The sequence below is a fragment of the Carassius gibelio genome, chromosome A15, assembly GCF_023724105.1.
Source record: "Carassius gibelio isolate Cgi1373 ecotype wild population from Czech Republic chromosome A15, carGib1.2-hapl.c, whole genome shotgun sequence".
Lineage (NCBI taxonomy): Eukaryota > Metazoa > Chordata > Actinopteri > Cypriniformes > Cyprinidae > Carassius > Carassius gibelio.
The window spans coordinates 9805018-9823020 of record NC_068385.1 but is presented as its reverse complement, the minus strand read 5'-3'; the positions used below and the strand labels follow the sequence as shown (position 1 = coordinate 9823020).

At 38.1% G+C, this 18003-nt stretch overlaps 1 protein-coding gene across 2 annotated transcripts; it reads right to left on the bottom strand.

Annotated features, from left to right (window-relative positions):
- Positions 1-530: 530 nt before the first annotated feature.
- On the bottom strand, positions 531-15552 carry LOC128028544 (G-protein coupled receptor 4-like). 2 transcript variants are annotated; one of them, XM_052615783.1, is made up of 2 exons: positions 15220-15552; positions 531-2977 (listed from the first exon to the last, which is right to left on the bottom strand). In XM_052615783.1, exon 2 carries the CDS (start codon positions 2595-2597, stop codon positions 1509-1511), a length of 1089 nt encoding a protein of 362 aa, XP_052471743.1. In that variant the 5' UTR covers positions 2598-2977; positions 15220-15552; the 3' UTR covers positions 531-1508. The 2 variants fall into 2 exon arrangements, with proteins under 2 accessions (XP_052471743.1, XP_052471744.1); XM_052615784.1 differs by lacking the exon at positions 15220-15552 and adding an exon at positions 6797-7062.
- Positions 15553-18003: the final 2451 nt, after the last annotated feature.

Genomic DNA, 18003 nt, shown 5'->3' with positions numbered 1-18003 from the left:
GAGAGAAACATGCTCCCCTTGTTAAAGACTTTATACAATGTATTAAGATGCATATTAAAACAACACCTGAAACAACCCAGACAGTATTTGTGTTGACTGTGACAAGAGTGGGGAAATAAATAACTGGGCTTGCGCCTAAGACCAATAATAATGTCAAAATAGGGATAGTAGATTAGAAAGAACAGACACAAATAGCAGGCATGTACATATAAAACATTCAAAAGGAGAAGGGCTTTTTGACATCAGCATTTCACTGACATTTATTAATCCTCATTTCCAAATTAAAGATTTTATCGTAGACCTTTTCTGTGCAAAACTTGAGGTACACATAGGTGTATATACAGCAGCCCCAAAAAGTAATTACACTTAAAGGGATTGTTTACTCAAAATAGAAAAACTTCTGTCATTATCTGATGACTATTAAGCTGACCCAAACCTGGAACACCAAAGAAGATAGTATATGGAATGTTTAAATTGTTTTTGTTCCTGAAATGATGTTTTTATAATGTCAATGGAGTCCAAAAAAACCCCCCCTGATCTAAGCAACTTTCATTTATTGGACAAAAACAAAAAACTGAGACATTACAGAAAACATTTTCTTTCGAGTTCTACAAGAAAGTCACACAGGTTTGGAACGTGATGGTGAGTAAATTATGACAGAATTTTCATTTTTACGTGAACTATACCTTTAAGCCGCACTTAAATTCTGAATGTTATTGCATTACATAACAAAATCAAATCAAGTGGCATTGTTTTAGTTTGACAGAAATATAATACAGATACCAGAAGCACAGTTTTCAAGCAAAAAAAGAAAAAGGAAAACAAGTTTGTTGTGTTTTAAATTGTAAAATGAAATATTGTTCAAAATTCAGATAAAAAACTATTCAGACTTTTTTTGGTTGTTAAGAGTCTTTTAAAATCAACTTGTTAAGTAGCTTCATCATCATAACATGTACATCCTGTATGCGTGCAGCTCGCACATGCACCTTGAATGTTTCTGCAGTAATTAACTTGTCCACAAAGTGGAGACAATTTTGACTAAGTCAAAACAGAAAAATAAACTACTGGAGAAAGCAACAACAAAATATTCTTTTGTTGACAAGCACTTGTGTGAGGGGGTTAAGAGATACATGCAACTCTAGTTTAAGGCGCAAATACAATTTTATCAGTCATAACTTCTAGAAAAAAAAGAAATAGCGTAGACACTGGACAAGAACAAAACTTCATAGAGGGCATGTGTTGAGGGCCGGTGTTTGAGCATGCTATCAAACACAAGCAGCTAGGGGTTCACCTCAAAACCTAAGTAGACTTTGGGCTTTAAAAGTCACTGACAAAATGGCTCACAAAAACAGATATAATTTTTTTAACAAAAGATCCAGCAGCTTTTGAAGATGCCACTTGGTTTAATATTTTGCCATTTTCACAAAACAATTCAGTTTCAAGTGCGCACATACAGTAAGTGTCCACACACTTCAGGGGACTGCTGTAGGTTTCACTGACATTTAACTTCACTTTTTAACACTGAGAATGGTCATTTGAAGGCATTCATCTTTGAGCACTTCAATGTCAGTTTTATAGGCATTCGTTTTGACCTCACTGTAGAAATCGGGCTTCTTTATAGCCAACGGCGTCTCCACGGTGATGGATGCCCCCATGAGCGCCTCTGGGCTTTGGCACCACTGGAAGAGACCGAAGAGAGTGGAGAGGGCCCGGCCCACATCATTACGGGCCCCTTCGTTAACAAAGCAATAGAGGATGGGGTCTGCCACGCAGTTGAGGCTGGTGAGTGCTAGAGTCACATGATAAGCACCAAACAAGTTCTCTTCAGCACCGCAATCGCAAGGGTTGGTGAGGAAAAGGATGCTGCGCCACAGCAAGAGGACGTGGTAGGGAGCGAAGCAGAGGAGGACGATGAGGATCAAACTGAGGGCCAGCCTCTTGATTTTGGCTTTCTCTTGGCGCTCGGTCGAGACGTTACTGCGCACGGCTCTCAGGATGCCTCTGTAAGCAGCCAACATTACACCCCAAGGCACAAAGAAGCCGAGGAAAGTGCGGTAAAGGTTTATCCCCGCCACCCAATCCTGCATGGGATACTTCTCGAAGCAAAAGGTGTTGTTAAAGCGGTCCTTGAAAAGCTCATCATGGAAGAGAGGTGCAGAGTTAGCCACTATTTCAGTTACCCACACAACGGTGCTGACCAGCAAGGCTGTTTTGACCCTGCGGACTTTAGCAAATTTCAGGGGATGAGCCACAGCCAAGTAACGATCCACGGATATGCAGCAGAGGAAGGCGATGCTGACGTAGATGTTGGTGTAGAATATGAAACCGAACATCTTGCAGGACACTTGACCGTGGATCCAGTTGTCATGGTGGAGAAAATAGTCAATCCAAAGTGGCAAAGTGGCTATATACAAGAGGTCAGCCACCGAGAGGTTCATCAGGTAGACCCCCAACTCATTCTTCTGTCTGACCTGCTTGTACGCAGCCCACAGGGCCAGGCAGTTAGTCGGGAAGCCAAGGACGATGACGATAATATACAGCACCGGCTGGAAGAACTGGTCTATGTTTGAGACAACATTGCATGAAATGTTACACATGGTCTCTTCGCTTCCTCAGAGACTTATATAGTCATCAAAATTGGCTGAGGCTTCAATGGTCCCAACGCAATGTTTAAAAATAAGACTAGAAAGTATTGTATTGTACTGTAACTGTAACACTGCAGCCCACTACGGTCTAGCATGGTGGACCTGGTGTGTCATGTCTCAACCACATTTCTTGGCTAGTTTTAACCTCGGAGAGCTCAGAGGTCAAAGACATGTCCAAAAGAGAACATGCCATTGATCCTCATGAAACAATCACCTTGGAGTGGTTTCAGGTGGATTAAAGATTTTTTTTTTTTAGCAATATGAAAGTGTCACTTTCATCTCTGAAGGTTGCACAGGGACTAATCTTCTTAGGTCTGTCCAACAACATCCATCTGCAAAATAGAAAAAAAGAAAAAAATGTTGAGGTTTGGGAGTCATATGAATCATTATTTACGATTGCTGCAATGTTTGCAATTGTTGTTATTGTGGAGAAATGTCCTTTCCTAAACAGTGCTGTGTATCTGTTTGCACTGTGATACAATAAGTGTGTTTTCCTATTCCCACCCCTAACCTACAGTATTTAACTGTAGTGATGTTGCACTAGGCTTCATAGAGAAACTGTGACTGCAGAAGAGATAAATCAGATATGCTAGTGTGAAAACTAACTGGGTGGCAGTGCATGTGCAAACTTTAGCATCCATATATAAGATTACAATCACAAAAAGACAGCACAATATTATTTCAAACAAGCCCTACAAATGCTTCTCGCATTATTAAAGTTTTTTTTTCCCTTAAGTAAATGTAACTAAATTTAATAACTTCAAAGTAAGTCAGTGTCGTTTAAACTTCAGGCTCAAAGGAAATAGCTGAACAATGTGGAGAAATGACTCAATGTGATTCAGACTCTGGGGGGACAACATCCCAAAACCCTATCAGTTTATTCTCTAGACTTGAATAAATTTGAAATTTATACTACTGGAACTTTTTAAATTTCAGAATAACTTAGACTTCAACCAGTTCCTTTGATATATTTCCATTCCACTTATATTGTTTCCCTATTTTTTGAGCATTTTCTTGACTGAAAATAGCTAAAATACACTCACCTAAAGGATTATTAGGAACACCATACTAATACTGTGTTTGACCCCCTTTCGCCTGCAGAACTGCCTTAATTCTACGTGGGATTGATTCAACTAGGTGCTGAAAGCATTCTTTAGAAATGTTGGCCCATATTGATAGGATAGCATCTTGCAGTTGATGGAGATTTGTGGGATGCACATCCAGGGCACGAAGCTCCCGTTTCACCACATCCTAAAGATGCTGTATTGGGTTGAGATCTGGTGACTGTGGAGGCCATTTTAGTACAGTGAACTCATTGTTGTGTTCAACATTTTACTGCTGGAAGTAGCCATCAGAGGATGGTACATGGTGGTCATAAAGGGATGGACATGGTCAGAAATAATGCTCAGGTAGGCCGTGGCATCATTACAATGACCAATTGGCACTAAGGGGCCTAAAGTGTGCAAAGAAAACATCCCCCACACCATTACACCACCACCACCAGCCTGCACAGTGGTAACAAGGCATGATGGATCCATGTTCTCATTCTGTTTATGCCAAATTCTGACTCTACCATCTAAATGTCTCAACAGAAATCGAGACTCATCAGACCAGGCAACATTTTCCAGTCTTCAACTGTCCAATTTTGGAAATTAAATTTGAAATACTCAGACCGGTCCGTCTGGCACCAAAAACCATGCCACGCTCAAAACTGCTTAAATCACCTTTATTTCCCATTCTGACATTCAGTTTGGAGTTAAGGAGAATGTCTTGACCAGGACCACACCCCTAAATGCATTGAAGCAACTGCCATGTGATTGGTTGATTAGATAATTGCATTAATGAGAAATTGAACAGGTGTTCCTAATAATCCTTTAGGTGAGTGTATACAGTACACTCCTGAACTCCAAACTGATTGTCAGAATCAGCAATTTTGAGCGTGGCATGGTTGTTGGTGCCAGATGGGCCGGTCTGAGTTTTTCACAATCTGCTCAGTTACTGGGATTTTCACGCACAACCATTTCTAGGGTTTACAAAGAATGGTGTAAAAAGGGAAAAAAAACATCCAGTATGCGGCTGTCCTGTGGGCAAAAATGCCTTGTTGATGCTAGAGGTCAGAGGAGAATGGGCCGACTGATTCAAGCTGATGGAAGAGCAACTTTGACTGAAATAACCACTCGTTACAACCGAGGTATGCAGCAAAGCATTTGTAAAGTCACAACACACACAACCTTGAGGCGGATGGGCTACAACAACAGAAGACCCCACCAGGTACCACTCATCTCCACTACAAATAGGAAAAAGAGGCTACATTTTGCACAAGCTCACCAAAATTGGACAGTTGAAGAGTGGAAAAATGTTGCCAGGTCTGATGAGTCTCGATATCTGTTGAGACATTCAGATGGTAGCGTCAGAATTAGGCGTAAACAGAATGAGAACATGGATTCATCATGCCTTGTTACCACTGTGCAGGCTGGTGGTGGTGGTTTAATGGTGTGGGCGATGTTTTCTTGGCACACTTTAGGCCCCTTAGTGCCAATTGGGCATCATTATAATGCCACGTCCTACCTGAGCATTGTTTCTGACCATGTCAATCCCTTTATGACCTCCATGTAGCCATCCTCTGATGGCTACTTCCAGCAGGATAATGCACCATGTCAAAAAACATGAATCATTTCAAACTGGTTTCTTGAACACAACAATGATTTCACTGTACTAAAATGGCCTCCACAGTCACCAGATCTCAACCCAATAGAGCCTCTTTGGGATGTGGTGGAACAGGAGCTTCGTGCCCTGGATGTGCATCACACAAATCTCCATCAACTGCAAGATGCTATCCTATCAATTTGGGCCAACATTTCTAAAGAATGCTTTCAGCACCTAGTTGAATCAATGCCACGTAGAATTAAGGCAGTTCTGAAGGCAAAAGGGCGTCAAACACAGTATCAGTATGGTGTTCGGGGTGGTGTTGGCACAGTGGATAAGACACATGCCTTTGGTGTGAGAGACCTGGGTTTGAATCCACTGTGAGACACCAATGTGTCCCTGAGCAAGACACTTAACCCCTAGTTACTCCAGAGGTGTGTGACCTCTGACATATATAGCAATTGTAAGCTGCTTTGGATAAAAGAATCAGATAAATGTAAATATAATGTAATGTGTTCCTAATAATCCTTTAGGTGAGTGTATATATATAATTTTTTTAATAATTTTTTTTACCAGAGACAGAGAGACAGTTTACGAAAAAAAAAAATTTGATCATCTTTTACTAAACTCAAGTTGCTCTAAGACTGTATTTCTTTTTTCTAAGGACCATAAAAGTTTTGGACAGGTAGATAGATAAATCACCCAACTGCTGAGATGAGCCTTGGCTGTATGTTGGGCTGTTTTCTCCAATGTTGGGTAGTTTTTGTGCTTCCCAGACGTTGGCTCAGTGGTTGGGTCACTCTCACTGACAGCTAAAACCATACACCCCATCCCTCAGACAAAAAAACCCAGTGCTGGGTTACTTCAACCGAGCTTTTGAGTCACAGTCACAGTCAGAGCAAAGGCTTTCTGCATCCTCTTCAGGAGAGAACGGTTCTCAGTGCTGCCTATTTTGGTGCACTTCGTCAGTGAAATTAAGGTTTGTATGTGCTTCATTTAATCTATAAAGTATTTAGTGTTCTGTAATTTATTTTATTTTACACAACGCAACATACAGGGACGAGATGTGAGTCAGCTAAATGCATCAGCAGTGGTCGTTTTGCATGATGGAAACCCCTTTTGCGTTTGCATAACATAAACTGATTTAATTTGTTGTAATACTGAATTGAATTTATTTTGATGTTAAAATATGTTCTCTATTTTCAGTACTCGGTCTAAGGTTCTCAGTTCTCCTGCAAACAGCAACCCATCACTGGCTCAGATTTCGGCAATACACCAGCGCAAGAATCAGCACTATTTCAGTGAAAAGGGATAGCAGAGAACGACTTAATACACTAATTAAAATGCTACTTTTAAATGTTAAATTTTTTAATCCACCCCTGCAAAATGCTATCGCATACAGAAGAAGCCTGTTTAATTGAGGTTCAATTTCAAGTGCTCAATACGGTTATTATGTCAATCAAATCAGCCTTATTCCTAACAGCTCAAAAGGTCAACTTTTTTACCTGCTCCTTGTGATGTAGTTTTCGTTGTTTTTTTGTGTGAAACACACTTTTTGTGTGACGGACATGGTACACGCAGGAAAAATTTATAGGAAACGGAAGGCTGGACACTTGACCCCTGAATGACCTGATCTCCCAAGGCACAGGCTCTGTCATGAAATAACAAATGTTGTTATTGTCCAGTTTAAAGAGCGACCTGAAGGTTTCTGCAAAGTAACATGCATTTGTACAACAATGCAAATGCGGAAATACCTTCTAAAACAAACAGTTGCATACATAATGATATAACAATTTGCATTTTTGTGTAACTGTGGTTAGCTAAGAGTAATGAATTAGGCCCGGAGACTGCCAGATGGATTTTATCATAGCAATTAACAACTTTATGTTTTGTGTTGTCTCTGTGGTTCACTGGGTCATGCTAAATAATGAGTGTAAACAAGACAGCCTTAACATCACTCTCTGCCTTAAACTTCTCTCCTTTTTCTGGTCTGATAGGAAAGACCCCAATGTTATCACGTCACATTCACAATAACAAATACAGTTAGTATTTGAAGAAAAGAGCCAGTAGATTTCCAATTAGGAAATTTCCAAATAGTCTTTCAACTATTTCATAATCAAAGAGCTGGAGAGAGACAGGAAGCGAGAGGAAGAGAAATACAAGAGTGAAAGGGAGGCATCCAGAAAAAAAAAACTGAATCTAAAATAGAAAAACTTATTATTCATTTATTCACTCATTTGTGAGAGATCAGATCAAGGTCTACAACAGCCAGGCCTGGCAAAACTCCTGGACATGCAACAGACACTTGGGACAAACAAGATTTATTAAAATGTGCATGGGAAGGACAAAATGATAGCTAGATCTAAACCTAGATATAACTTTACTAGACACAAGATTTTTCATATTTCATATGTGACAACAGATGGAGATATGTTTATAGACACACAATGACGCAAATCTAAATATATATTTTTCATATATTCCAATAATTCCTGCGTGATGAGGTTTTACAGCTGTGGTACAAGGAAATGCCTGAAAATAGACTCTCTATTAAGGAAAGTGGAAAGTTCTGCAGCGGGCTGATTCAAATTTGTTCCTGAAATCGCCCAGCAACAAGAGCTCCGTCAAGAGCAGCTCTTAGAATCCATTCTTTTCATTCTTTTCACGAAAAGTAATTCTATTAAATCTTAAGTCTTCTCCAGTTCTCACACAAAAGATTACACAGAACCCTAACAGGTTGTTCCCTTTCCCTGTCTTTCCTATTGCGTCACTAACGCTTATGGGTAAACTCTTGTTCACTTTGATACTGAAGCCTGATTTGTTCACATTCGTGTAACTGCACAAACCAATGGCACTTCAACCCGCCAAAAGGTGAGGGGTTGACCACTATATAAGTCGGCTCTGAGCGAGAATTTTTCTCATTCAGTGATGATGATCTTCTCCTTGCTGACTCTGCAAGCAAGAAACCTAAGAAGAAAACAGGGTTTATTCAATGGCTGGCAAGGCTGGCTCACGCTTTACACGATTGTGGTGCTCTAAGTATTCCAGGCCAAACTTCTCCGCACCATGGACAAGTCCAGACAGAATTCCTGCGCACAGACATGTGCACATCAACTGACTTGGCTTTGCATAATACAAAGGCCACGGCGCAGGTGGATGGATTTGCTGAGTGGCAAAAGTCATCTCAGGCAATGTGTCACTTCTAGCCGGACATTTTATGAGGGAAAAACACATGCTAAAAAAATTAACTGCAAATTAAGAAATGCATGTGAGAACAACTCTTATAAATTGCATTTTCAATGAAAAATAATAATTTCTGTTTTCAACTTTTTTAGTTAAATCTGAACAAATATAGAGTAAAATAAGTGCTAATTCCCAATATGTGTGCATCTCATTTGCTTTTATTAGAGTGCATGAAGTACACCAACATATTAACAACTCTCTAGGTATTGATATCTACCATTAGAAACCCTATTTTGTTTAAATATATAATAAATATGTGACAATTCATCAAAAGATCAAATTTGTCCTGTATAAGGCTAGCACACAGAGGCACACAGTTGTATACTAAGGCTACTGCATTTACCGCTGTCATATCAGGTTTATGCCCAGCCCTGGAGAATATAGCAAAGGGGAGGTCAAGTCCTGTGGTTAACTGCTTTTTCTAGATTGTTGACTGTGAGATCTGACACGTTTTAACACTGATACATTTCAAAGAAATAACAACAAAGTAACTTTTGAGAACTAGTTAAACATTTAGTAACTCTTGTCATTTGAAGAGCTACACTGTATCTGTATTTGTATATGATTTATTACAATTTACATATCATATTCAATCGAAAACTTTATTTTAACCAGTATTTTGATACATTTTATTTTATTATAAATATTATGCAATCAAATCACATTTGACCTAAATTGAATATTTGATATATTTTTACTATTAGAAATGTATTAGACACATCAAAACCATATAATTGAAGGCATAAAGGTGATTAAAATGAAATGCATTTAAAGAAATTGCCAGTTGATATACACTTTAAAAAAGGGTGAGCTTTTGCTTTTTTTTTTTTTTTTCTAAAATCCTGATAAAAAGATCACACATAGAGATGCAGCAGAGAGCATATTTTCCGTAATTTAACAAATATTCAACAAGCTTTCGAAATAAAGCCTTCCGTTCTAAAATTATGTAACCATGCAGATCTGGTTTTGCACACATTTTTTGTTACTGTGAAACTACAAAAGCTATAACGGTTATACATTTTATGACATGAATAACAAAAGGAATAGTGACTGGTTGCGCTGGTCTGCCAGTTCACTTTAATCTAATAATTACACACAAAAACCTGCTATTGCAAAACAGGTCAACGTGTCTGAATTAATACAGAACAGAACGTTTGAATATTTTTCTGATGTTATCTAGACATATGCTTCCTCCAGCAGTCTTTCCTGTACAAGAGTGATGTTTAGTGGAAAAAATAAAATCATTCAAAGATAAATGTAATTACAGACTTACAGCATTCTGGTCTTGTGGTCTGCATTAGCCAACAGTAAAAACAAGCTGATGAATGTGTCATTACCACTGATGAGTATTACTGTATGTCTCCTTTAAGTTTGACATGTCAACTTTAGTATGATGGTAGTGGAGCAAGAAGCCCAACAAAAATTTTTTTTTTTTTTTTTACTGCCAGGATGCACCTGGCTGATCAAACAGCAAAGGCTTTTAACATGAGAACATTGGGCAACTGAAAGGGAACTAATTCAATTTGGCTACAAACTGCTCAGCATGATGAATAAGCAGGTAGCTAGGCACGACACATACTCATGGTGTCTACCTGAGGGCATAAGCACATCATTTACCACACCATGCCAGTGCCCACTGATGATGATCCCATTATGCATTGAAGGACTGAAAATTATTCAAATTCAGCAATGGTGTTTGCTGTTCACTGATGAACAATTAGACAGCCAAATCAAGCTCATCAGTTTTAATTCTTAAAGTATCTCAGAGTTCATGCACCTAGAAAAGTATAGTCCCACTTCAAAATTTAAGCTTTCAACTCTCTGGAATGTTGGCTCACTATATATCCATTGTAAGTGTGTTACTGTAACCACTATTAAAGGAATGGTTTGCCGACAACAATGAAACAAAAGCGGAAAGCACGCACTGACCAGGAACTGTCAAGCTCCAAAAAGAACACCATCGAAGTGGTTTATAGTACTCATGCACTATTTAGGTCTTCTGAAGCCATTATGATTTATATGCTTTATGAGAGGAACAGACAAAAATCCAGCTTCCTGTCACTTGTGCCTGCATGTATTCTAAACATAAATAGAATCTTGTGTCTCATCACTGAAGAAAGTTTGAAAATGTGCCAATAAGAGTGAGATTGAAATATGAAATATTATTATAATTGAAAGTAATTGTCCTTTATTTTAATACATGATAATGTCATTGGGACAATGTTTTTTAGCAGCTATTATTCCAGTCTTCAGTGTCACATGATCCCTTATAAATCATTTTAATATGCTGATTTGGTGCTTAATATTATCAATGTTGAAAACAGGAAACTGTCATACATTTTGGCTTTCTTTGAAAAAATAGATAAGTTTGAAAGAAGTCTTTTATTACAGGACTGTTTGCTGTTTGCTGACTTTTGATCAGTGTGTCTCTGCTATAACATTTACTGAATCTACATTTTTGAGCAGCAGAATATATTGAATATAAATCTGGATATTGTACAGAATATCTCTTTTTGTGGGTGAACGCTTTAAGTTATTTAAAACCCCATTTCTCGTTGTATAAGCTATGCATTGCATAAGCGAAGAAAATAAACCCCAACTGACTTCCTGAAATGTCTATTTCTTATGCGGACATGCACTTACACACACGCATACATAAGCAAATGCAAACATTCAGAGATACATGAAATGAAACTTCTTAACCTCTGAATTACACACAAATGAACCTCTGTGCTTGAGGTCATGATGATAATAAACATCAGATATGAGCTTCATTAGAATACACATGTTTAAGAAAGTTGGGTTTTTCCTTCATATAAATTAAACTAATTACTAGCTTACATTCCTATTTTGTCCAAATCAAATCACTAGGAAAACTAAGCATTGATCCTTTTAATTGTTTAAGTTTCTGAGAGGAAACGGTCCATTATACCAGCACACCACGTTCACAAAGCAGACTGAACATGGGTGAGCTGAGTAAGAACTGCCCGTCTCCCTTGGTATTGATTCAGGGCAGGTATTTAATCCTTTCCTAACTGTGTTTTATGCTCCAGTGGAGAGGTGGCCGTGTGTCTCTAGAGAGACCAGGGCAGGCCTCCTGCAAGGCGAATTAATGACTTCAATAAAAGTGCCGCATTTTCCACTGATGTCCCCAGTCAAGGGTTTTATTGGAATCGCAATCAGAACAGATATCAGCATGATGATATGTTTTCTGAAGACAGAAACAGGGCGAGACAGAGTGAGAGAGCTTCAAGCTCACTCGGCCGGCTTCATGCTGTTTTTTGATAAAGCTCAGAGGAAAAACCTCCACATCTCATCTGGTGCATCTGGTCCACTTCTGCTATTGTTCTGTTTCATCTGTGATTGTGTTGACAGGCTGCAACTTGGCAGCAATGCAGCACAGAAGAGGAAATTGCTGGCACCTGCTTAGCAAAAAACCAGAGCAATGTTTAAAAGGAAACTAAATGCGGTGTCATGCTGAGAAAAACTTCAAAGCAGAGAAGGATTAGTTTATGTGACACTGAAGTGGCCAAATAGTTTAGCAGGGTCAGGACAGGGTAAAGAGTCGAAAGCCATTGTGAAAGAAAGAAGAACAACAAGAAGGCTCACAACATTCTCATAAATGTGTATTCAAATGAAACCCATAACTTATAGAATGATTACTGACATTATGTCCTCAAGCAAAAAGGTCATTTGGCATATTCAGTAATGTTTGTAATTGCTTGTGTGTGTGTACTTTCTGCTTTCCTACACTCCAAACAATTAAGGTTCAGGGGTTTTGCAGCGATTCCACAGAAGAACCAATCTGGTGTTCCCAAAGACCTTTCAGGGAACAGTTCTAAAAAGATTTTTTTTTTTTTTCTCAGTGTGCATTCACATTTACTGTTGCTCTGCAAAGTTTTATGGATGAAATCCAGTCAGTTTAATTTGAATTCACACAAGCGGGAGTTTCGTATAAGGGTGAAAAAGTTCCCATTGGAGATTTGGTTCAAATCGATCATGTGTATTTGTGGTGTTGAACAACAGAAAGCTGCTTCATTTGAAAGTTACTATGCATGGCTACAAATTGGCAATGGACCTTTTTTGCCACAGGCTTTTGCTAATGTGACCACACCTTCAGTGTGTTTTAATATTCTGAAGAAATCTTTTCCATTACAAAGAACCCTTTATGGAATGGAAAGCTTCCATGGAAGTTAAAGGATCTTTAATGCATTCCTCGACATTTTCTTTTCAGTGATCGATAAAAGCCTGTTAAAAGCTGTAGTTGTAAGAGCCTAAGGAAAGGTTTAAAATGCCATCTAAACTGTTGGCGACGACCTAACCTTCATATTTTATTCTCGCACGTCAATACTGCCACAAATGACTACACCAATAGCTTCACTAAAAGCTTCTAATTTTGTCCAGCGGACCACAGGGGGCTTTAGATTACCAGCCAATACAGAACGTGTTGAGTTACACCGTCTAATGTGCAGAGAGACGAACAACAACGTGCCTCATCTGAGACCTGGTGGACTGTTGGCATTTTCACATTTTAGATAACACACTTAACATGGTGGGAATGTTTACACAAGGTTCTACTGATTCAGCCATTCAAAAATGAAGCCGTGTTAATCATGATCCAGATCGAGCCTCTGGCTCTAAGACGTTAGATGGGTATGCAAGATAAGCATATGTCTGCTGGTGTATATAGCTTGATGTATGTTTATGGTATGTTTCTGCTGAAGTCAGTGTCAGTTTGCTGACCAGATCAAACCATTCAATAGAACTCACTGATACGCTTAGCATGCTGCACACGTTACATTGGCACTAGAACCCTGTGTCGTTTGCATGAAACTGCAAAAGACTGACCACAAAAAGCCTTATGCAAATAGCTTCAGTAGCCATTAACTTCAACCTTTGCTGTGAACCGTTGGCACAATAAAATCTGCTCCTACTGTAGGTGTTTTAAACTACAAATTACTCCACGTATTTAATTATACACTTAAATGCGATGAGTTCATTAAAAAAGTTTGAAAACAGCCACTTGTGGGGCCACCATGCAACTGGGTTATAGCTTCTTTCACACAATCTGGTGCTCAACCCAGACATTACCCTCACAAAACACCCTTATTAGCTCAGGCGGGTGGCACTGGAGCAGACACCTCATTGGTTCACAGGAAGATTACTCTTCTCTTCTAGTCATGCTTTTAATGTTAGTTCTTATCTCGCATCCCAAAGAGGGCAATTACAGTTTGCTCAAAAGGAATGATTAAATGTTGCACTTGTTTCCTAACAAAACCAAGAGAGACGCCATATCGGCCAAGGGACAAAGGAACATTCCAGAGAAGTGATTTACATGCCACACTGCCCTTTACCTTTAAAAGATCAACCGTATGGTGGAGATGCTGCTAGAAACAAAATCAGCCAAATATTACAGCAAGCAGAAGAGGAGAATACACGTATCTCAGGTGCCAAGTTTACATGCAGAGCCACTGTATTGAATTCAGATTGTACATAAAAGCTATTGAGTTTAAATGAAATATGAAATGCAACTATACTGCAGTATTAGTTTTCATATATTTTTATCATTCACTGCAAAAAAACGTATATGCATGATTGATGGTTTTATATGACAAATGTGAGTGAAAAAATATTTTATTGTACACTATGCAACTAACATGTTGTAAACACCAAAGGCCTTTTACAGCTTGTAAAATTGCTTGTTAAATCAAGCAATTATATACCCACTATAACCCACGTGTTCATCAGAGGAATTCAGTAGAAAGAACACTCAAGCATCAAACTAAATGAATTAATACATAAGCTATTATAACTGAAGGAGACTGTTGTCCTTTACAATTATTCCTAATTGACAAGGTTAACATTATGACTCATTAAAACCATCTGAAATGCAGTTTCCATAGTCAACGTAAATGAGTCATTTAATAAAAAAAGAGTGTCTTTTGTGTCCCTCATGAATAAAGGTGTAAATAAAGACATTTTACACTGAAAAAGCTAAAACCTACTTTTTACCGTTATTGCCAACACTTTTCTTAACATAAAGAAGGAAAGAAAGAGATGCTTTCTTTTGGTCTGTCACAATGTCCCAATCCTCTATGCTGTTTTAGCACTGCACAATAAAAGCTATTCTAACTATATTTAGATTTATGTGGACTATAATAAAATGTGAATATTCTATTAAAAAGACAAAGTTGTGCAGAGTGCATTTCAAATAACTCTCTTCTTTTTAATTGCTTTACTATTTAGGCTATTTTGTTAAGTTTGTCACATAGGTGCAATCTCAAATAGTCAACACCATTATGATGCTTTTGTAAACGTCTAAAAAACTAGAAATCTGCCCAAAATAACCGCATTAAATTATTTTTCTAACACTGAACATTTTTCTAACACTGAAAATACCCTGTAGTGTCATAAACTCACAAGGCTCATGATTACTAAATGAAGTGTAAAACTGACAACACTGATACCATCAAACCTGTTACCAAGTTTCCTACCTGAATATCCTGTTGTATACATCACACGGCTAAATGTCATATTAGATTTAGAAATCATATGTAGACGTGGCAATAAGACGAAAATACAAATACAATTTCTTAAAGTTATAAAAGCACGATTTAATTAGCTATAAAAAGTCAATATCAAAAGATTTAAATAACCGAAGAAAAAACTAAATGATGACACTTACATGATAGTGTGTCCGCTGGTCATTTAGTAATAGCGACACTCATACTGCCAGTGATAGAGGTGATGTCCTCCGTATCTCCAAACCGCACACGCGGCGACAAACACAACAAAACTATCCTTTCCCTCACTTGAATAAAGATCCGGGCAAACATCGAGCACAACTGAAGTGAAAGCAGCCGTAACTTAGGTCTGTGGATAACATCACACCCATGACGAACCGAGAGACACTCGTGAAGTTGCAAAGCGCAAACTGAAAGTGAGCAGCTGGCGGAGGTTGAGGACAAATGTGGCGTGCGTTATCCAATACTGACTGTCCCATTGAAATATTGGCTGGAAGTTCGAGATGGGATTGGCATGGCATCTGGATGTAATTAAACTCGGTTTCAAATCGTTCTTTTTTTAAATTTTTTTTAAAATTTATCGTTTGTTTATAGAGCCATATCAATATATTTGCCAAAAGATGTCACGTCTTAGTCCATAGCAAAATGTGTCAACGAACAACTCCAAAAAATATGATCATGTAAAATTTGACTAAACCTATTTATATTCAATACATGGATACTGGTTTCTGATGGTGAGGTGATTTCACGAAGTACAACATGTTCCTGGATCAACATTCTTGTTGATCCTGGAGCAACATTCCAATCAACCAATCAGAATTGAGATATAACTTTTTAGGAAATATCTGTTTTATGCTTACAATCAGAGTTAGGTGCTTCTTTTTGGACAGTAATGTTGATCCAGGATCATCAAAAGAGGTTGATCCAGGAACATGTCTTACTTGGCAAAATCACGGCGACCGGTTTCTGAGAGAAGAAAATAGAATTTTTAGAAATTTGTTGGAGTTTGTCTCCAGAAACTAGAACATTTAGCCAACTGTCAGTCATTTAACTCAGTACTTTTTTAAACAGTGATATACCCACCACAACGTAAATGTATACTATAGTGATGAACAATTAGCCAACGTTTTGTCATGTAGCCTACTAATCAATACAGACTCTTTACGTAAAGTGCTCGAGCAGCACGCTGTTGCTATAACTTAAACCTTTATGTACATTTTAACAAAATCACACTAGATGCAAATTGTTGAATAGCATGTGCTTTATCAAAGAGAAATGTGAAGCAAGCTTGTCGTACTCTAGACTATACTTACAACATCCAACCAAAGTTAACAAGACCAAAAACACAGACCTTAACTTGTCAACTATTTACACCGTCCCTCGAGGACCAAGTTTGGTGACCCCTGCCCTTTTCACAAGACGATGAACTGGATATGTGAAAAAGGTCCTAAACTCACACAGAAATTGAAAGATAGCGGATTACTAAATGTGACCAAATCCACAAGACTTGTAAAATCCACAATTTGTAAATTATTTAAATATTAAAAATAATATATTTATGAGCAAGGACTCGCCTTTAGCATTCGAAAGTCTAAAGAACATTGCAAGTGGTCAGTCTCTACATCTGGGCTCCATAATCCACAGTCACAGGAGGTCACAATAACTCTGTAATGAATCAAGCCAACGTGCAGCTGTGACAAATGGTGTGTCAAATGCATTGCACAAACACATATGATAAACATAGCCAGTAAAATCTCCAAGGAGATAAGAGCCACAGAATTAGTATTTGACATCTTGAAAGAGGAGCGGGATTCATAACACTAGCTTGGTTTCAACTCAGAAACATCTGGATATGCAGTGGGCCTTCCTGCTCAATTCATGTTTTGTTCAATATGACTGTATCATATTAAATCACACTAAATTTTAGCTAATGTTAACTAATACTATCAAATAGAATCTTATTATAAAGTGCCTTTAATTTTAGTTCTGCTTTCTTACACTTACATTTTAATTGCAGATCTGCATCCTTAATTCAAATTCAGAAATTGAACTGACCTTGAAAAGGCATTGTCAGTTCCATTGAATGGCACACATCCTTGTTGTCTGGTGCATGAAATTCATACAGCATAAACTCTGTTGTAAAACATTGTATTGTTTTCACTTTATCCATCACTATTTTTGAAATATTAGTGACGATTCCACCTTTTTTACTTAAATCTAAAGTAACATTAATCAGCACTGATGTTCTGTACCAGGGCATGCTGTGGAGAAATCCAATTACATATATGATCAATCCCCATTGTCGCATCCATTAAGTATCGAATGTGTTCATGCAGGCAAAAGTACATATCAGAAAGGTGGTCAGAAACAGCATGTGATGGATTCACATTTTCAGCCTCAAGTCGGGGAGAAAATAACTGTTGTGTCAGCATATCTTTTACAGCACATATAAATCAGTTTCCCTGTGCCTTGGGAATACGTAATGGGGAAAGAGAATTTATATCTGTGAAGTGGTCAGGACCCATTACACACTTGCATTAGGACACTTATCTGCAGTGTGTTTAGGGACATCTTAGACAAATTCCCTTCCTCCCTGACGATGACTTGCAATCCCAGATGACAGCATTGTTTATTTTCTGTTCTGTCACCTCATCTCCAAGGAGCAGACTGAAAACTGTGGGTTCAGAATGAGACAAGGCTGGAATGTCAGGTCACACACTGGAGTCTGGGTGGCTACAATGTCTAAAAAAAAAAATTTCATAACAGTGGCCAATATTGTAGAAACTGGACATATATTATATAGCAATTATATTTTGCATATTTTGTGGCAAACAGAATAACAACACATTTTTGAAAAATATGTTTACTACTTTGTTAACCACAAAGATAACAGTGTGGCAAAGTAATCCAAATGTTTTTGATTTATCAAGTAAGCAGTGTTGATA